At 44.8% G+C, this 22,054-nt stretch overlaps 1 protein-coding gene across 1 annotated transcript; it reads left to right on the plus strand.

Moving 5' to 3' along the window:
- The first annotated feature begins 745 nt into the window (after positions 1–745).
- On the plus strand, positions 746–21,298 carry LOC126536622 (beta-galactosidase-like). The gene is made up of 16 exons (XM_055074113.1): positions 746–829; positions 2,043–2,206; positions 4,126–4,276; positions 4,672–4,735; positions 6,574–6,668; positions 7,610–7,790; positions 8,813–8,993; positions 9,094–9,137; positions 10,607–10,618; positions 11,126–11,232; positions 12,572–12,646; positions 14,802–14,888; positions 15,062–15,169; positions 17,884–18,015; positions 18,938–19,177; positions 20,510–21,298. Exons 1-16 carry the CDS (start codon positions 746–748, stop codon positions 20,756–20,758), a joined length of 1,974 nt encoding a protein of 657 aa, XP_054930088.1. The 3' UTR covers positions 20,759–21,298.
- Positions 21,299–22,054: the final 756 nt, after the last annotated feature.

Here is a 22,054-nt window from a genome sequence, read left to right on the forward strand (position 1 = left end):
ATTAACCAAGTATAATAAATGAATGATTTTGTTGCCACCAGTTGTAAAAAAAAAGACAAAAAAGAAAAGAAGCCTAGTTACTTCGGCGAGGCCATTGCGTGGTCACCGGCGATGAAGAACGAGCGTGAAGCGCATTTCTAATGCTGCGTAGCAATCCCGGATAGAACATGACATTAACTGCCACACGATGTTGCACCTTCATCTACGTGTTATAAATTAACGAAATCGGTATTTAAATGTACAAATTTGAAAAGACGGCCATTTTGTTCGCGTGCATGAACATGTCGATATGCTCACCTAATACTTCATTTGAGCAGGAAATATATTTTTTTCCTTATTATAACTTGAAAAGATATTGTGTCATTGAACTTTTTCAGGCTTGAGAAGAATACACATCTTGTGCGGTAACAATTTTGTTCACGGAAATTTTCAGTCCAAGTACCAATCATTATGTTTGTACGTCAAGTGTAGTTTTCATTACTGAATGACGAACGCCTTGTGAAGTGTCGACGTCAGAATCTTTCTTAGCTTGCTTACGACCCGTTAAACAGCGACTGCAATATGTTTCGCCAAAAAAATTCAAAGTTCTGTTGCTTTTAGCTTCAGTACCTCACGTAAGAGACGATATTCTGTCGTTCGTTTTCATAACCAGCCAGAAACACCTATGGTTACTCGAAAACATTTCTATTGTCTGTACACAGGAATAGACGTCGCGTGCAACAGCCAAGGGGCAGCGCAGCCGAAGATGGCTGGTCGTATATCGCTCTTTGTTACCCGGCTGGTCCTTGCGGCAGTACTACTGGCTGCTCTACAAACATTGGCCCAGAAGGTAAGCATATGTGTCTGCATTACGCGTTCGCCGCCTTTCAATCGAAGAGCGACGGACGCCTGTCTTACTTCTTGCATGTATACTGCTCCGTAAAGCTTATAGAAAGAGACCCGGCGTTTTGAGACCGATTCGGTAGCCTTTTTCGGCTAAAAACAAACAGCAGCAACAGCCAACGACAAAGTTGGCGTTACCTGAGCTGTGCCGAACTATCTTTTAAGCGCTAAAAGATAGCGTTCATCACAGGGCGGCTTATTGCCTATATTGGATGTTTCACTTAACTTGAGCCAAACTGAAAAGTGCCTCAAACGGCACCTTTCCGTGTATTCGCGCGCTTCTTTCACGCTCCGAAAATCACTTTTATGTAACGCGTATTGAGCAACGGAAAGCTGTAGTAGGAGTTTTTCATGTTGCTCTGCAATTTTCTCATTCACACTTCTCATCTAATTACAATAACTTTAAGTTTATTCATTAATACTAATTTTCTAATTAGTCGGAATGCGGAAAAATAATCTGAGTATCTCCAAGCGACGCCAAACAACATTACCTTGGTTTGGTCCAGCTACGTGGCATTTGCATATATTTAATGTTTGACTCAAGTTACGTGAAGCACCCTGTATAGGATGCAGTGCCTTCAAGCGCGTTTTCAATGGACAAAGACAGCATGGAAGCGGCAAAGAGAAGCAAGTCGCTTCTTTGCATAGTTACTGACCAGCATAAGCCACGTTAGCGACTTCAATGTAAGCCGTTAGGGCCGAAGCCGATAAGCGATCAAAGGTCCAGTGAAACATTTCTGCTATAATTCTTTCTCTCACCACTTGGTGAAGCTGCGAGTGAGGAAGCTGCAAGGTGACGACAGCGTAACGGAAAGGACGAACGGATACAGCAAGCCCCGTCCTGGGCTTTTTCAGCTGCAGTCGCCGTATCAAGCTCAACTTCGCAAGTTTACCCCAGTACACGGAAAACTGTATCATCCCCAAAACCACACAGCGGCCTCACTACACTTATCGCTGTATATTAAGCAAGATTAAAAATAAGAAAATTTCTCACTAACTTTCTTCGCTAGGCGAACACAAACGGAGGTACGAAAAAGTAACCAACCAGTCTAACCTGGTTTCAGTGTTTCCCTCGGTGTCCCTTTGACATTATTCTGTTTTGAAATAGTAAGCCTATCCGGTTAATTAATTCCGCCTTGGTTTGCTCTTTCCATGCGCAGACAGCAAGGTCCTTCGTCATTGACTATAAAAGCAACTGCTTCCGTAAAGACGGCGAGCCGGTCCAAATCGTGGCCGGGTCTATTCATTCTTTCCGGATTCTTCCGGAGCAGTGGGAGGAGAGGCTGGCGACCATGAGGGCGGCTGGACTTAATGCCATACAGACGTGAGCTTTAAAGCGAATCACTTTTTCTGGCCCCGTTCCTCGTTTTCTTGGTTAGCAGCCGGAATTTATCCGCTGATAGGATGAGGAAAATGTAGCACCGTAGTGAGGAGGGGAGAGCTGCCACTGATGCGGAGCCAACGGACAGAAAGTACGTCACCGGAGGAGAGGGAAATGCGCCTCTAGTTTACCGGAGAGGCATTGACGTCACGGCAGAGTTTGGGGAATCTTGAAGTTTTTAATCTTGAATCTTGAAGCCGAGCGTGCTGCTGCTATGACTGTGGCAGAAGAGCAGCAGAAATGGGAAAATCGATTAAAATAAAACAAACAAATTATGGGGTTTTACGTATCAAAACCAGGATTTGATTATGAGGCGCGCCGTAGTGGGGGACTCTGGAATAATTTCGACCACTCGGGTTTTTTTTTAACGTGCACGTAAATATAGATACACGGGTGCTTTCGCATTTTGTTCCCATCGAAATGCGGTGGCTGGGATTCGATACCGCGACTTCGTGCTTAGCAGCCCATGCACCACATGCACTAAGCAACCACGGCGGGTTGGAAAAGCGATGCTCGGCGTCGGCAGGGGGCCGCCAGTCCAGGACTACAGAAGAACGGGAAGAAACGTTACGCCAGCTACTTTCACAGATAATTCAGTGCATTCAGAAAGTTATTGGATTGCTTGGTAATCACATTTGCTTTTGGTTTCGGTATAATTGTTTTACATGCTGGATACCTTTAGCACTTACACTCACTACTGGATACGTTTAACACTTGCTGTTTCACAGGTATGAAAATGCACGTTAAATGCAGAAATATACTCTTCTCCCTATAGAAGTTCACTGAATCATTTTGAATAAAATATGCAGCGTTTAAAAAAATGTGCCAAGTTGTAGTGACGGTTGGAAACCGAGTTTAAAATTACGCCCTCAGGCATTTAAAAGTTAAGAAACTATGAAATATTATGAAGGGGTCATGACACAGTCGTCCAACTGTGCACAGTTTGTCATTGTAACTGACAGTAGAGGGACAAATATGGCTGTGCAAAAAAAAAAAAAAAAAACCTGGGCTCTCAGTGCACACTTTAAGTCGAAATTTCAATTTGTAAGTCGCTGCCTCCGTGCCTATCTCACCGACAGCGACCATCATTTTGACATGAATTGCGTGACGTCAGGAAGTATGGGACCATCGCCGCGACCACATCCACATCGAACGTCTTGTTGAGCCATAAAAGCCAGATTTAATAACGACTAGAATTTGACGTTTTCTTTGAATATGCTACAATTTGGGCAGATCTAGCTTATAGCAAAGGATGTCGTTAGTTGTAGTCTGAAGTGTAACTGTGGTACGAATGACATATAGCTCTTATTATTATATTTCTTTTTAACGGTGAGAATTTGTCTTAGCCATCGAGGTGAAGACCAAACTGGGGAAGTGAAGATAAACATATTCCGCGGTAGGAGCGGAGTTGAAGAGAGACCTCCTCCTAATTCCCAGGAATAATGCAAAATGACATTCACTTCAGTATTCCCTTCAAGGAAGGTTGCTTTAAAGTGAAATTCTGCGGGAAAGCTTCGGAGATTGCTGGACATCACGACGGCGGCAGGGTGCACGCACGTTGGACGGGACGAGAGTGGTTTGTTGGTTTAGAGGTTGTCTATAGGAAAGCACTTCTTCGCTTGGACACGTACTCGCGTCGTATGACTGTTGCTGTCAGAGAAGAAGATAGTCACGGTGCATAAATTGCGAACACGAAGCTTTATAGTCCCAACTGCGCAGCAATAGTTCGGCGCGCTGTAGTCGCGCCCAGCTCCACAAGTTGACGCTACAATAGCTGCTGCTCTCGTTCGCATGTTCGGATAACCGTAAGCGGTGGTACGTATGCGGGGATACGGACATGACTCGCCAATGTCACTGTGCAGCTACGTCGAGTGGAGCAGTCACGAGCCCGAGGAAGGCAGCTTCGACTTCGAGGGGCAGCAGAATATCGTTCGTTTCTTGAAGCTGGCCCAGAAACAGGACCTGCTCGTTCTCCTAAGGCCAGGTCCTTATATCGACGCCGAGAGGGACATGGTAGGCACCGACTGTCTCACACCGTAACGACGAATTCCTTTGCCTTCATCAACAGCCGATGTCATAGTCGCAGATGGCCAACGATGTAACGCCAACAATTCGTTTCAACAGTCTTCGTGTAGTAATTTGTGCCTATGAGGCAACGAATATCAGCTGCCTTCCAGCTCGATCGAGTTAGTTAACGACGTTTGTTCCTTCGGGCACATTGGTTCAGCTGCACCACCATAAGAGAAGCCCCTGTATTACTCTGCTGTGTTTGGTAATTACTGAGCATCCAACGTTGATTATAGCGCTCGACAGAGTATCAGAAACTGCGTTACTCTACTTCTGCCAGTTTCTTTCTTTCGCGCTTCTTTGTCGTCTTTTCTTCTTCCTTTCTTTTCTTCTTTTTGCAGGGCGGTCTGCCGTACTGGCTGCTGTCAGTGAACGCGTCCATTGGACTCCGTACAAGCGATGCGCGTAAGGACCGATTGACATTGGCGCTATCTCATGCTTTAGGACACCTAGATACAGTGTCTTGGAGAGCACGAGGTCATGGTGACGCCATGCTAGAACGCCCGATCGCCGGGTCTTTCTCAAGTGTCAATTAATGACAATGCTAGAAAAATGAAAGGGGGCTCGTTGCCGCTTCATGGAAATAATCCGAAAAGGTGGTATATTAGCTGCACGTTGACGTGGATGAATATAACTATAGCTGTGTATGGACACGCCAGCAACACTGGCGCTTTCGTTTTGCCGAATTCAGGACCATTATACTTGCAGTGACGCGACAGCTGCCGTGGCAGAATATAGCCACGGACGGCGGCAGGAAAACATTGTTTCAGCATTTGCGACTAAGGATGGCACACAAGTATCTATACGTTTGCAAATGTAACGACTTTCGATTTACATAGTTTGTTAAGCATCATGGTAGAATTCGCCTGGACGCACAGACGCTCTCAGCGATGCGCATAATTTCGAATGATTGTGAATAGCCTGTAGCAATCAGGGATATTACTGAAGGTGTTTCCAGTGGCTACGGCGTGTTTATTGCCAGAGCAACATTCGGACTCGAAGTCATGGGCATTCGGACGACCTGATCGGTATTACCATATATACTGGGGAGGGATATATTTCTGGGGAATGCACAGATACGTACATCTCTAGATGAAGTGCATCTTAGGCAAGCAAAGTTATTAGGCACACATTTTCATATGCCGTAATAAGGAGTAATAAAGAAAACAACGCCGCGTGAATGTTTTACAGCGAAGCTGTTCATCCGGACCAGTGTCGTCGTCAGAATTCGCCAAAAAGGGGCCACGTGACCTAGCGGGAGAGAAAAAAAAGAGCACAACAGGAGGAAAGGGGTTGGAGGGATTCCCCCTGTGAGAATACTATCTTACTATCTTATACGCGAACCTTATACGGTTGTCACGCAGCGCGTTTTCGGCGATGGAGCCAGATCGTCATCGAATTTATCGACGATTGATTTCAACCCCCCCCCCCCCCCCCCCCCGCGCAATAAACAAATGTTATGCTGGCGGTTTGCAGCGAACGAACAGCGCCCAGCGATTGAAACGCGAGAGCGCGTGGCTGCCGGCACTTCTTGCGCGAGCAATAAGTGCCGGCAGCCACATCAATCGTCAAACCAATCCAACGAATCGTCAAAACAATTGCTGCGCCCGCATCTCCAGTAGTAGGCCTTGCGCCCTATATACGGATCTTTGGATTAGTGGTTCCGCACATTTCATCCCAGCTACAAGTATGGGAAGACCACGAGCAGTGCGTATTCCTGAGGAAGTTGCTACCTACCGAAAAAAAAAAAAAGGAGGACTCCTAAAGCATGCTCACCACGCGAAGCACGCAAAGCGAAGATGAGGTGAAAGAAAGGTGAAACAAAAGATTTACAATATAGACTGCTTGCGCAGTTTGGCTTGCATGATGTAACACTCGGTGCAACTAACACAGCTTCGCTGTTCAACCATCTTGACGGACTGGAAGGGGCGGTGAGGCCAGTGCACTGGCCTCATCGACGTAACATAGATTGCTCGTGGTCTTCCCATATCGCTTACGTCCATGGACGTAAGCGATAATACTTGTTGCTGGACTAATTAGTACATCTTATTCTCCGAAGTTAAGACGCTCTTTCCTGTCCTCAGGCTGTTTTCCTCCATTGGTTGCATCTTAACTTAGGAGAATAAGCAATAGTCCTACGGGTGCTCGTGGCCATATAGCTTGTTTCTCATATTTTGAACGGCCACTTAGTAAGGTTGCGTATATAGTTATCACTATAAACGGCTTCGTCAAAATGGATGCAGAGTTCATCGAGTACGTGGACCGGTACTTCTCCACTCTGCTTCCGCTGCTGCGCCCTCTTGTGTATTCGAACGGAGGACCGATCGTGGCCGTACAGGTGTGTGCTGCTGGCTCGCTTTTCCGAAATGAAACTTCAGGTTTGTGGAACTGTCTGCATTAACAGCTTTCTGGTGCCTTTGATGCCTTCTCGAGTGTCCGAGAGTTTACAATGAAGGCCTGGTATTCTTACGCTGTCCTATATATTGTATAAATCCGTCCTTTGTTACATAAATAAAATATGACAAGGTCACTTCTAAACTGACACAAATCCGTTTTGAAGTGTAACCGAAACCAAGCATTCTTGGCCTCATAATCTTTCCTTCCTTCCTTCCTTCCTTCCTTCTTTCCTTCCTTCCTTCCTTCCCTCCTTCCTTCCTTCCTTCCTTCCTTCCTTCCTTCCTTCCTTCCTTCTTCTTCTTCATCTTCTTTAGTGCACCAGGAGAGGCTGAAAATCACGTTTGTACAAACGAAATATTGCCGCACTGCGCCAATGATATATAACCACATGTAAGGTTACGTCTGACATGTTTATTTTGAGGATTCAGCCCTTAGCACATGGTATTATTATTCTCATAACAGCTAACATCCGTGCTTTTGAAATCTGCGTGATATAGGTAGCAAGGGGCCGAATTCGCAAAGCTCTAGGCCACAGGCCGTCTTGCAAGCTCGCTGGCTACGTCTTTGCAATCCACCGGCTACAACTGATAAATTACAATATGGGTCATACGGTAATTAGGAACATGATTAGTGACTTTTTGTTAATTTGCTGTAGACGTGTTTCGATTTCTCGTGCTAGTAATGCCCGCCTTTTCGAATAATCCAGCTCAAGGACAAAAATTACGCTATCTGCCGCAGGCGATTTTTAAAGATTACTGGAAACTTAAAAATGATCACCCCGTATATCGATCGCTTCTGAGTTAATAACTGACCAGGTCACTACTTAATCCTCTTGGCAGGTCGCATTCCGGGCGTTATAATTTTACATTAATTTGCGTCAAGGTGGAGAACGAGTACGGCAGCTACCACGCCTGTGACACCGCGTACATGGTGCACCTGAGGGACCTGTTGCGGCGCTATTTGGGTCACAACGTCGTGCTCTACACCGTCGATAATGCCGTCGATAAAATGCTTCAATGCGGCAAAGTAGACGGCGCTCACGCCACGGTTGATTTCGGCACAGGTAGGTCTTCGGCTTTTCCACATTATATGATATGGGGCAGCAACACTAATAAGCAGAGGCGACGACGCAGCGGCATGCATCGTCCCATACTCGGATGTTTTATTCATCCAAAAGTGCCAACTTCGGATATATTGTCGGTTGAACAATGTTCCCGAAAAAAACGAGGCTATAGCATCAGGACCACAGGAGCGCGCTTGTGTCGTTTGGTCTCCCTGTGGTCCTGCTGCTATTAGTTTTTTTTTTTAATGTTGTCTTGTCATCCTGCGTTTCCCGTACTGTACAGTGAATTTGACAACCGAATACGCACCGAGCCGCTGTGACATATACCTATATAGCCTCCGTAGCACAAGTTTCAATAACGTACTAGCGGTCTCACGGCAGCACGCCGACAGCAGCTAACAGCCACTTAAATGTGTTGTTTGCACCGCTTGGGTGCAGTTATGAATAAAGGGAAGGCCGCGTGCGTCACGGATGGAAGACTAAATTTCAAAACGGTCGTGAATCGTTTCTCATCCCAGTTTTCTGCGTTCCAATCCTACGTAACAATTTCTGACGTCTGTGGCACAGCTAGGTATCGTCGTGCTGCAGAGCCTGCGAAGCTCAATGCTACAGCTTTTTTTGTGTAGGACAGAAAAAAAAAACTGGTTTATATGTGCGACTACGAAAAAACACAGCATAAAAGTGCAGCACATGCGCATGAGTAGCTGGACATCGCGACTGCTGCAGGCGTTGCACAGGGGTCACCCTTTTACAATCCATCGCGCTATTGAAAGCGGAATAATAGAATACACGAGAGAAAGAAAGATAAGAAATTCATCGTATACTTCACGGGACATGTTTTCGCTTTTTTCGGATGATAAAAAAAAACCTGAAATAACGAAACGATAATTGATGCGATTGACAAGCGTCAAATGAATTGTTTATCTGTGGTCATAATGTGCGTGAAGTGACGTGTGCAGAGCCGCAATTACTGCGCCAGAGTGCGTATAACGTCCCGGCCTTGTGGACAACTCGGCATGCAGGTCACGGTGTGGAGGAGTCGTTCGCTATGCAGCGCCTCCACCAGGAGCGAGGTCCGCTGCTAAACGCGGAGTTCTACATGGGCTGGCTCGACCACTGGGCGCATCCGCACCACGTGATCAATACGAGTGCCGTGGCGGGTCACTTGGACAAGATGCTCAGCATGAACGCTTCAGTCAGCATGCAAGTATAGGCTTCGTGCTCACGTCGTTTTTGTTCTCTCTTGGCGTTTTCTCGTTAATTCATGTACAGGTGAAATAAATGCCATTGTTGGTACCCGCAGGTATATGTTTCACGGAGGCACCTCGTTTGGGTTCAAGTCGGGTGGTAAGCTTACTGTCGAGGACACGTTTTACGTTTGACACTCTTGGTTTTGTTGCGCTGGAGCATAAAACATAGCACTTCCGTGCATAGAGGTGTAAAAATGTATTCATTAACGTACCTTGCTTATTGATGCCGATGGTGCCGATTTGTGCAAACTGACTGACTGTGCTATATGGAGGTTTGGCAACATGTACTAGACAGGTCATATCTAAAATAGGATGATGGCTTGAAACGGATAGTCAGGCATGGCCGCAGGCCGTCCCTTTAAGCACTAGGCAACGCCGAACATTCGGATGCTGCATAGAGTTTCATATTAGTATACCTAGAGGCAAATCTGGCGCTGCGATCGTTCAACCATCATGGGAATGATGGGAAGTACAGGCTTCGGATTGGCATTCTATTGACTGGCAAACTAGTCTACAAGAATGTTTTTGGCAGTTTTGGTTTCGCTCCAAGCGCAATTGCTATAACCTGCAGTGGGACAGGACAGTATGTTGATCGGAGTGGTGATAGCGCGCTGGGCCAGCGACTGGGACGATGCTTGTGTCGCAGTGTGGCGTTGAAGCCGTGACGAGAAAGCGGCGGCATCGTAAACGTTGAAAGAACATGTTTTGAGTGTTTGGACCTTGGTTTGTTAAGTGCGTTAGGTTGGCACTGTAGCGTTACGTGCTTCATGAAACTTCAGAATAGGACAAAGAAGGCGCTACTGATACAAGATATATACAGTTGTACTTCTAGTGGCTTGACAATCAAATTTTATTGAGGGCTTCATTATGTGCTCGTTTATGTGCTCATTGAAATGCGTGTTTTAGGACTTTGAGAACACAAACTTACTTGTGGTAGGAAAGATAGCTGCTTCCTAGCTCTAGTCTAGTGTCGCACAATGTGTACCCGCAAAGCCACGCTGTAACGCTTCGGAAGCGGTACGCCAATATAATATATGATGAAGCATACTCGTAGGAGGCCACTAGCGTCCTAGCTAGCACTGCAACAGATGTGCTTAAAAGTACTTGAAGACGTTCAGCAATCGTGACAGCCGACGCAACCTTTCGAAAGAGCGAGAGAGTTCGCAAGTGCCCGTCGTCTGCGAGAAAAGTCTCGCGTTTGCAGCGAGCAGGCGTCGTAGCAGACGACACTTGTAGCATTCCGCTCAAGGGCGCAACGCTTTGTCACAATACAACATTTTTATTTCTAGAAATACTTGATGACTATTTCTATATAAGTACATGCACGGTTGTTTTGCTGTTGCAAAAATGAATAAATAATTGTTCTTTGGCGTTAAATTGAGAACAGAATCGCACAAGTATGCATACCCTGGTGTGTCCTGGTGACAAACCATAGTAAACCGTGCTTCCATCTCAAAGTCATACAAAGTGTATGTAGCGTGTTGTACATTATATAACATACTGCAGAAATAGAATTAGATTTTACGAGATAATATTTGAGTATAGCTTTGTTTACTGCGCCAGAAGCAAACGTCACTAGTCTGAAGACCGAAGTCAATCCGAAGCCTGTACTTCCCATCATTCCCATGTAGGTTGAGGCAACGCTCATGAGAACCCCCGTAGACACTAGCGCCACATTTCCCTCTAGGGTTTATTTAGAAACTCTATGGGATGCTGCAATGTGTGCCGAGATCAGCGCTGTTGCAGCGACTACTGATAAGCTTTGTTCTCCGCAGCTGGAGCTGCACATAACGAAAATGGCCAGCACAGCGTATTTTTTTTTTATCTGAGGCACTTCTTAGTGCGGAATTGAATTAGTACATCCTTAGTGCGAATTACGCAATCTTACGGCAAAGCCGATGGAAACACTAGCGCCAGTCACGCAGGCAGAGAGAAATTCAAGCAATATTTCCACATTTACCTGCGTGCCCACTTACCTGTTCCATCTCCACGCATGCAGGCCAAACGCCGTTGCTTTTTAAAAGGGGCTTTATTGTAGTTCACTGCGTAAGTAGTGTATTTCCATACATTACGCAGCGAACGAAGATTGTGGCTATGAGCCGACGCCCACGAGCTATGACTATGACGCGCCCATGACTGAAGCCGGTGACCCAACGGACAAGTTTGTAGTCATCCGCGCAGTCATCTCAAAGGTGTGTATACAAACGTAATTCGGCAGAATTTCCACTCGATGAACTCGAACCAGTGCAGATTTACTGGATATTTTAACGAAGTATACACAGATACAGAGGGAGGAGCTGGCGCTGTGAAGCACTAGGGTGTCGTAAAGGACAGTCCGGCGAGCCACTCTAAAAGGGACACTAAAGAGAAACACAAAAGTGTTGCAGCGCGAAACAAGACGGAAGACAACACAAGTGCTTGTCCTCGTCTTTTTCTCGTCCTTCCGTCTTGTTTCGGGCTATGCCACCTATTAGTACAGTATACGAAAAACCAACCAGAAAAATTTGTCATCCTTCTAAGAAACACAAAGTCAGTTTGTACTAATAAAACATTCTTCGAAAACTCTATTTTTATTTGCATTCGAGATAATAGGCTTATTATTAGAAAAGAAAATGAAAGTAAAGTTCTATTTCTTTTTTAATTTTAGGCCGAAACTCCGGCGCTGGTACGTCAATGAGACTTTATGAATTTCAAAGTATTCTTCTCATACCTGGTTCGCGTTGGTTGAGTATAAGTTCCCGAAACTTGCAATTTTCAATATCTGGCTCCTTTAGAACACAATCTAGTCTATGTTTATCGATACACACTTAACTAGGCCTTAGCAGACGCGATCAAAATTCATAACATCAAGGCGAGCTCGTGCAGAAAATTCAGGGCGGCGTCACCTTGAATTTCTGTCTTGCACCTTTCCTGGTTTACTAAATGTCTTCTTGCGGTAAGGGTGGTGTTTTCGGTATTCTACAAGAGTAATTTACTAATGCAGGTGAATTGATCGTTCTCTTTAGCGCCCCTTTAAGGCAGTGAGCGGCCTTTGATGCACGAACTTGCACCCTTATTCAGAGAAGGAAACGAGTAAATAATGGAGGCCACCAACCTATGTAGCGTCTAAGAGTTTCAATACCTTGTAGTGGCAAAAAATACTTGCTGAGGAGGTATTGTTGTATGGGCAACGCATGTGTGCACACATGGACGAACACCAAATGAGATGGTAAACACGAGCTCTTAAAAATAGTTTCCCTGCAGATCCTCACCGATGGATAGTAAAGTGGAGGGGCAGATGGTTTCAAGTAGTGTAGTTTGCAACTTTGCAGCAATATCAACCACTTAGCCCAATATATGTCTGTTGCCGTGAATGTAAGATAAACATAGGTGGCGAACTACTGTATTTACGCTTGGTAATAGCAGTACGGCTAATCGCTCGCTACTTCTTTCGGCAATAAATGGATTCGCAAGTATTTTCAGCCACGCATATAGCTGCGCTGTATAGAATGTCGTTTCTTTTTGTCTTTGCCCTTTTCCTCTTGCGGTCAGCACCTTTCACTGCCGTCGGTACCTGTGCCCAGACCCAAGGCGAAGATGGCACTGCCGCCAATAGAACTAAAGCACGTGAGTATGCTCCTTTAAACAATTTCGATGAACTTCCATCACATTGTGGGCTTCTGCAGAACAAAATTGCCATATTTCCATGCAGTTGTTTAAAAAATTGGCGGCCAGTGATGAAGTTTACACGGCCACAACAGTATGCTCCATGTACTATACTTGCCGCATTTCATTTGCATTTGAGATAATTTGTATACAGCACGAAATCAAAGCACGAAAACTATATCACGGATTAAGACAGGGCGTGCGCCAGTGCCTATAATATCCAGCCTTTCTTGCTTCTGTGGACGCTTTTTCACTACAAGCTATATACTTTGCCTCCCGTGTAGGCATGTGTTCGTTTGCAGGCTCATTCAAAGAGTTCGGGGTTCCTTTGAGTATATGTCGAAACTCGGAGTTATGATGCCCTATATAACCCTTTTAACCGATGTCAGATAAGGAGAATCTAAAAAGGTTAATCTCGCGTAACCACCTGCAAGCCTTTTATGAATACCGGAAGCACATTGAAAATATGATCAAGAGAAAACTTGCGGTCTTTTGTAGCCCCAGCTCCTGAAGTCACTCAAGGCAATTAGCGCGATCTGGCGGTGGCCACCGGCAACTGTGCTCGACAATTTTTTGTGCATGTCACAAACACGTGTTTCATCTGAACGAATCAGACAAGGGAATCACAGGCAAAAGCGTGAACTTTCTTCAGCTTGACGATCCTGCATACCAGTGGCTGTAACGTTCTGCTATAGCGTTATCTATAACCTTCTGCTGCTGAGGACAAAATCGGGTGTTCCATTCCAAAACCCGGCTATCTGTGGTATCATGTTGTGGCACTGTCATATGCTGTGGTGCCATGTTTGTGTGCGCCTTTAAAGAAAGAAAAGCTCTAATTGTCTAAATTAATCCCGAGCCCTCTGTCACGGCGTCTCTTGTTTAGTCCCTGTGTTGCTGACATTGAGTTAGTTTAGACTAATTAAGTATTTCTTGAGAGCTAACTATGAGGTAAGAAGTTCAAAAATACAAGAGAAAATGAAGGCCAAGCTTCTATATTTGTTAAATTTCGTGCTGGCACACCACCACCGATACGCCAGTGAGTCGTCACGAATTTCAAAGTATTTTTTCGTACATGAGTCGTTGTGGCGCGGTAAAAATTTGTGAAACTGGCTGAGTTCATTCTTTGGCTCATTCAGAATACAATGCAGTCCATCTTTACCGGCAAAAAATTACCTAGGCCCGGCACAAACCGCCAAAATCCATGACGTCATGGGGCGGAAACTTCAAGGCGGCGTCGCCGCCTGTCATTGGCTTTTGCGTCTTTCCTGGCTTATTAAGCTCTCGTGGTAAGGATGGCAAACATAGCGTTCTTTGTATAAGCGTAATTTACTAAGTATCTCCTTAAGCACCATCAATGACTCAGTCATAACGAGCGATAGCAGTATAATAATATCGTAAGCGATAGCTGCCGTGCTCAAAAGCAGATGCTCATGTTGGTCATCGGGCTGCCAGTAGGTCATCGATTCGGACCACTGTTCGCAATAAGCGTGATCGCCGATGATTTCTGGCAGGCGTAGCACTAAATAAAATTAAATTCTGGTGTTTTACGTGCCAAAAGACCCCGATCTGATTACGAAGAACGGCGTAGCGAGGAACTCTGGAATAACTTCGAGCACCTGGGGTTCATTGATGTGCACACAATGCATGGTACACGAGTGTTTTCATTCCTCCTCTATCGATATGCAGCCTCCGGAGGAGGACTCGAACCCTCGACCTCGTGCTTAGCAACGCCACTGAGCTTCGCTTCCCCCGCGGTTAGGCACTGGTGTGGTCACTGGTAACGATGGTCAACACACGAGAAGCGGCAAGTGACGTGTTCCAGCCCAAGTGTTTTTAGTTTGTACGTTGCGATGAAAATGAATTGTAGTGAACGCTACTAAGTGCTTGGATGCTGTTAAATAGCCGCGTAGTTGCTCAACATCCTCGCGGTTGCTTCAAAAATATGTTTCATTTCAATGCAATCCTCACCACGCCTGTTTTTACCACGAACGACAGCTTGGCCGGGCCCAAGGAACCGTATATAGAAGTTAGATTTTAGGTGCTCTAATCAAAACTGTATCTAAGTGTATGACCATCACTTTCAATTTGACACCTTTTTTTGTGTGTGTTTTACCAGATGTTCGGCCTCACAGAGCTGCGAGACATGTACGCGCATCTCACAACCACATCGGAAATCCCCCTGTCATTTGAACGAATCAGACAAGTGAGTTCCAATTAAAAGCAATTTTGCCAAGTTTCCTAACCATAACGACTCCGTATATTGAGTAAAACACGACGGTGCTAACAGTATAGGTATAGCTAACGGCCACCGTTTTGTTTCTGTACGCCACGCAGAAAAAAAGATCTATTTCTTTCCACGGCACATTTTGTTTCCAGAGCCAAGTCTTAGTACTGTACGACACGAGGATCTTGTTTCGACCCCGAACGCCTGGCGCACTCAACGTGCCAGGGCTCCGAGACAGGGGATACATCTACGTGGACGACGTAAGTATCGAGCTCGTTACAGAAATTCAGTCCGACATCGTCTATCAGAAATACTTCCAATATCACTAACGCGTTATTTTATTGAAAACAAAACAACAACATAACTGGGGAAAGGGCTGAAGGTTGCAAAACATCTCAAGGTCAAAACCACGTTAAAAAAAAAAAAAAGAAAATCGTGACATTAATGAAAGTCGATTGACTGGAAGGAACACTGTCCCAATGGAAAAACGGTTGTCAGGAAATACGGTTGTCTAAAAAGCGGATGAACGTTGAGCGGATGACCTGTTCGAAGTGATGTATGCATGCACGTGGCAAAATGGCACGGGAATTTTTGAGAGGACATTAAAGGAATTGATGAAATAACGACAGGCTTGCATACGATGGCAACCGGAAGCCGTTTGTAAGTTTAATTCAGTCTTAAACAAGAGCACACTACGTTATATGAGTATCATGACTGGATAAATATGGACGCTCGATTCTGTTGCGATTCAGTGGTGTTTACGAGTTATATGTAATGAATGTTACAGATGGTTGAAACGCGCTTTTGGTGTAGACATTTTTTTTATTTGCCACGGCCTTAAAATGGTGCCTTCGAAGGCAAAGTACATAAAGGAGAAAGCAATACGATCACATGGCGCACTAACAACTGAAGCTTTATCGATCGCTCAGAATAAATACTGGCCTACAAGAACAGAAGGCACTAATCAGAACAAGGTCACTTTGTCTCTCGTGTAAATCTATTATAGCTGAAGTATGCCATGAAAACCCCTTGCACGCGCTTTTTATACATGTATCTCTAAATAACGCGTCATATATCAGCCACTCTTTCTGACAAACATCAAGAAGAGTTGCAGTCACATTTTATTATTACAAGATAGGTTTTCTGTTGTGCACATTCTTAAAAACGAAACGCCACTTTGCAGCTAACGTATTCTATACCTTGCAGAGCTGTTAATAAGGCTCCTTTGTACTAGCTAAATTTCAATTCAATTTCAATTGAAATTTTATTCGCAACACACACAACAATGTGTTGAAGGCACCCCTGGCAAGAAAGCTGCAGAAATAGAGCTTGACGGAGGCCACGGGGCCGGTAATCGGCAGTATAGTGACAATGAGGAAAGTGTCAATAACACGCACATTCGCATGGGTAAATACACGTACTATATAATATCATACACTATAATAATAGTAGCTATAGTACTACAATATATACCGCAATAATATCGTACAATACCACCATAATGCGCAATCTTGCCATACTATACCAGAACAAATAGATACAATGCACCAATAAATTAATAAAAAAACATATTGCGCGATCTCCCACGTGAAAGTACACCACCTTTATTCAAACATTTCTCGAGTTTATTTCATAGCATTGGTACATTGTGAGTCAGAGACTGCAAAAAATTACTGGTTCTTGTATACGTCACCAACCACGCTCTCACGCTCTTTTGTCTGGTGCGTGCTAGAACGCTCTACAAGATTGGACACGCTCCTTTAAAATTCAGCAGCTTTTTCTTTTGCTGCAAAATAAAGTTGATGCAAGAGGCGGTATTCGTATAAGTTCTCCATACTAAGTATCCCAATTTTCTGAAACAATTATGTTGTTGGGTGAAAATAGCCGACATGACTTGTGCAGGCAATGGCTTTATTTTCTATAGGTTCAAGAGCCTGCTGATGTTGCTTTTTGTTGTTGTGTCCCATATTAATTAACAATAGTTTAAGTGTGATCGAAAAAGTGAATGGTAAATCTGGAAGAGCACTCGAGAGGGGAACATGTGGCGACATCCAAACAGCACATCACTGGCGTGAAAGTACTGCGCCTAACACCTTGTGTTATTGCACTACATCAACAGAATGGGACCCTATATTTAACTGCCTGGTAGCAATGGATTTTGTTTTTGGCGGTGAAGATCATGCCGTTCAATTTTTTAGCAATAATCAGAAGGCAGTTACTAAGCGACCACGCACATAATTTTGACAGAACCTAATTGGTACGTATAACTAACGCTCTCACAAGAGACAAAGATTGGTGTCACCAGCGTATAAAATAAATTTAATCTCGTTGTCAATATTATTTAGATCATTAACGTATACGTTAAACAAAACGAGGCACAAAACGAGGCCCAGGATGCTGGCCTCACCGACTCCACTCTCTAAATTCTTAAATGAACATGACGGTAAACAAGATTTTTGATTAAAATATTGTTTGTACTAATATACAGCGGTCGAACAAGGGATCTCCGAGGCTGGAGAGAACGTTCCGACAAAGGGTCTCGTCTTCCTCATTTCTACAAGTTTCCTTTTCGAAACGCCATGTACATTCCTCGTTCGACCAATTACTTCAAATGTCCGTCTTCCTGTGAACCTCCGTCTTTATGGTCTACTCTTTAATTTGGCTCCGCCGCGTTCACGTGTGCGTGCTCGAGCGTGGCTCAATATAAAGTATGTTGGCTATAAACGAAAAAGCAGTAATTCGCAATTTTCTCGCAAGGTCTTTATTATTTTTGATGCAAAACTTCCTTTGCCTGTACAGTGCGTAAACATAAGCATCGCATAACATTACGCGTTGCACAGGATGAAAACAACGTCATTTAGTTGCATAGCATTCCGCTGCCCACTTCCCGAAAGATTCGCTTTACAAATAGATACCAACATGCGCGTTGGTTCTGCATATTTCTTTTAATGCTAATTCTTTTCGTGACAACCAGACGTACCAGGGACTGCTTTCCCGCATGGACGACGTGTACGAGACGATGATCTCTGTGACCAAAGGCCAGAGGCTGACGGTGCTCGTCGAAAGCCAGGGAAGGAACGCTTTCGGCAATCTCAACGATGCCAAGGTACACCGAATGAAGCGACTTACTATCGCTTCAAAAGCATTCTCACGATTTTTTGAGCAAACAATTTCGCGCCATACCAAGACAATCCGCTTGAAATTATAGACAGGTCCGATCTACCCGTGTAGATTTCTCAACTACCGTGGTATAAACATCTTCGTTATAGTGAAGAAGAAAACTTGTTTATTTTTGCATTGTTTCCATGTTGAAAAAATATATTGTGAGCAATCGTACTTGCTGCATAAAGGACTGGTCAGAGAACTTGCGCAAGAAACGAGCAGAACACATTACTCGCACCTATAAGTAGCTTTGAAGCTATAAAATGAAAATCTAGTGCAAATCACAGCTTTTTTCAAAGGCATTGATTAATAATCAAAACAGGAGTTGAAGTTTACTTTGCCAGAACGAATGAAGGGACTTAACTTTCGATTGGCAACAAAAAATGCTTACTGGCTAAGCTAGATAGGCAGATCATAATGACGTGTTTATTAGAGCTATTCGAATGGTGAACTTCTGGCATATATTCAAACAGGAATATTCGATAAGTATGGACTTCTAATGTTGAGTCGAGTATCGAACATCCTTATTTCTCAAAATAGAAAGAAAATGAAGACCATGAAAGAAAATGTGAAAAACGATTTTTTTTTTCGCTGTACGTATTTATATATTTCAGTTTGGTCAGTTGGACTGCTTAGGAAACTTACCATTTTTCCAAGCTGGCTTGCAGCAGGCACTCCGACCAGCAGGTGCATCATATGTACCGACCTTCTTTTTTTATAGCAGACGTGCTCTAGCAATGATAATAACTCTACATATTCGACCATAATAATATTTGCGAAAGGATCGAAAACTTTAATTAGAAACCGAATTCATCGGTTCCTCCTCGAAATTTTGAATATTCGCACTTTCTTCAATAACCTCGCAGGGCATTACAACCAACGTAACGCTCTCTGGCGTCGTGCTGACTCACTGGAACATGACACCGATCGACGACCGCGAGCACCCCAAAAAGCGGGGCGAAGTTTTCGGAAAGGCCTCTCGGGTGACGGCAAAGGCCAGGCACATGCCAGTGCCAAAGGCGGGCTTCGGAGTCTACAAAGCCGAGTTCCCAATGTTGTTGCAGTCTCCGCTGGACAGCTTTCTCAGACTGGACAATTGGAGAAAGGCAAGAAGTGCACGATTTATTACTGAAGCAACCTTCATTGAGTACTTTATAGGGGGCGACAGCTTCGCTGTCACGTTGTCTGCATCGTGTTCTATGCGGTTGTCACTTAAGAAAAAGCAATGTGTATTTATGTTTGTGGTTGGTACCTGCTTTTTCTTAAGTTGCAGCTCGGGCATGGCGCGGTGGCACAGTACCGGAGCTAACGTGGAAAATGTGATGCATGTGGTTGACAAATCAAAGGACAGCGATGACGGAGCGAGAGCGTCAGTAAGCGACTTCCGTAGCATCAAAGACTGCGGGTCAGCAAGCGCAGGCCACGCGCCGACGTTCCAGCAGGTGTCGCTCCACGCGCCGACGTTCCAGCAGGTGTCGCTAGAAGCGTTCGCTAGCGGCCTGCTACAAGATACTATGAAAATATTCCACTGAAAAAAAAAAAAAAAAAAAAACAGGGTGGTTGCAGTCTATGCATCCCATTTAAAGGTTACCCGGAACAAACTTACGAAGCGGAGATTGCAGGCATACGTGAAAAGTTCATGCACTGGTGTTAAATAGGCCCTGCAGCACCTTTTCTTCGAACGAGTTAACACATTGCAGTGAGTGTGGTGTCTTTCAATTAATATATTGCCGAATACATCTTTTTTTGTTGAAATGATATAATAATAACTTGTATACAAATGATGACGTGTTTATTTTCTCCATTCTCCCGTATAACGTTTCCTTTCAGTTGATGCCACGCTACTGGCTATGCATTGGAATATTGCGACTTTTTCTTATACCTTTCTCCACGGTGCACTTATGGTAACGCTTCAAGGTAGGAGCGCCACAGAAGTGTCTGACAGCGACAAAGGGTCAGCAAAGGTGGGACGCGTTAACAACGCGTCCAACACGTAGCAGCAGCAGCGCCAACCCCCGCTTCGTCGTTTGTTATAAGATTGGAAGGGCGTGCATGCGTGCGCAAGCTTCCGCTCGGGAGTAACTCGTGGTCACAAACCCATTGTTCGATGACTAGCGTGATGGGCAGTCGCGAGGGTCTATGTCGTAGTGGGTGGGACATAATAAAGGGGGCGTCGGAAGCTGCAGGAGAGAGTGGGCAATCTCTTAAGCGATATTGTGGACTTCGTGCTGTATGCAGTGAAATAATATTTGGCTCGCGTGTTCAAGGCAGCATTGTCTACGCGTCGCGAACGTTTTATTACCGTGTTCAGGAAGTGTTGCAGGGCCCGTTATTGTTTATCATTCACGTCCACGCTGACAAAAACTGTTCGCGTTTCATTTTGCCTCCATAGCGCATGCATGCGTGAAAGAAGCTTCGAACTTATATGTTTTGTACAGGGCAGCGCCTACCTCAACGGTTTCAACCTGGGTCGCTACTGGACTCCCATGGGCCCGCAGAAGGCCCTCTACGTTCCGTCGGTATTGTTCGAGCCCAGAAATGTTCTCAACGTCGTCGAGCTCGAGCAAGCGCCGTGCGGGGGCGATTCCAATCAGTGCACCGTCCAATTCGTTGACACGCCGGAAATCAACAGCACTGTGCCGATGCACCTCACGGCTTACAACTGCACCCCACAAGCAGCTCTCTAGCGATCGCTAAGGTGGCGCGGCTACTGCACGTACTTATTACGGGTGCGCCTGCTATGATCAGTTCTTTTTTCTTACCGCTGCAATGTATTTTTCGTTAAGCCCATTGGCAAATTTTATAATTTAAAGTAGATTGCCACAATGCTGTGAAATTGAGTTCGAGATTTAGTTACATTAAATTGCATGCGGCTTAGAATTTTAGCTCATAGATATTGTCCTGACATTATGGTCTTATGCGGCTTCAAAGAAATAAAGAAAGAAAAGACAATAAACATGCCCCAAAACAAAGATCGTTCAGCCCTCCTCAACTTCTCCCATCACCAAGTGCCACGAAGCAGTCAAATAAATAAATAAATAAATAAATAAATAAATAAATAAATACGCTTGTCTCTTTATTTCTGTGGTGTTATTGTTCCGTTCTATTTTTGTTTCTGACCCCTTCTGGTTGCGCTGTTCTCATCTCTGGGAGCCCGGCCGTGGCCATGCGGGCGTGTATGCATGCTGGTGGGAAGTGACCCCTCTGCAGGCTAGGTGCAGACCCACAATACAGTGCCTGGCTGCATAACATTTAAGCCTAGTTGTTAGAATTTGTACTACAGGTTTGCTCTACGTGTTAAGGATTGTCGAAAACATAGCACACCGACCAATCAGGTACACTATTAATCGTCATTAAGTGGGGTATCGGCATATCTATTAGCACTTCAAGCTGGCGCTCGTGATGATAAACAGAATCGTGCCAGTGAGCCGCCTAGACAAGTCTCTCCCATAGACCTAAGATATTAGACCTAAAATATGTATTGTTAATAACCTGAGCGAAGAACAATACGCTGCGAAATAAGATGTCGTCGGCGAAAACGAGACGGGGTGGCGTAGTGGCTATGGCGTTGCGGTGCTAAGCCCGAAGTCGCGGGATCGAGCACATACCGCGGCGTCCGCATTTCAATGGAGGTGAAATGCAAGACTGCCCGCGTACCGTACATTGGATGCAGATTAATAGGACCCCAGGTGGCCAAGTTAATCCGTAGTCTCTCACTACGGCGTGCTTCATAGTCAAATCGTGGTTTTGGCACGTAACGCCCAAGAATTTACTTAATTAACTTTTTCGGCGCCGAAAGTAGAACAAAATAATATAACGGATGGTATGGCGATAGCACTTAGCAGTAGTGGGTACATGTTTACATAAAGCGCGCGCACACACACACACACACACACACACACACACACACACACACACACACACACACACACACACACACACACACACACACACACACACACACACACACACACACACACACA

Source organism: Dermacentor andersoni, chromosome 4 (assembly GCF_023375885.2).
Source record: "Dermacentor andersoni chromosome 4, qqDerAnde1_hic_scaffold, whole genome shotgun sequence".
Classification (NCBI taxonomy): domain Eukaryota; kingdom Metazoa; phylum Arthropoda; class Arachnida; order Ixodida; family Ixodidae; genus Dermacentor; species Dermacentor andersoni.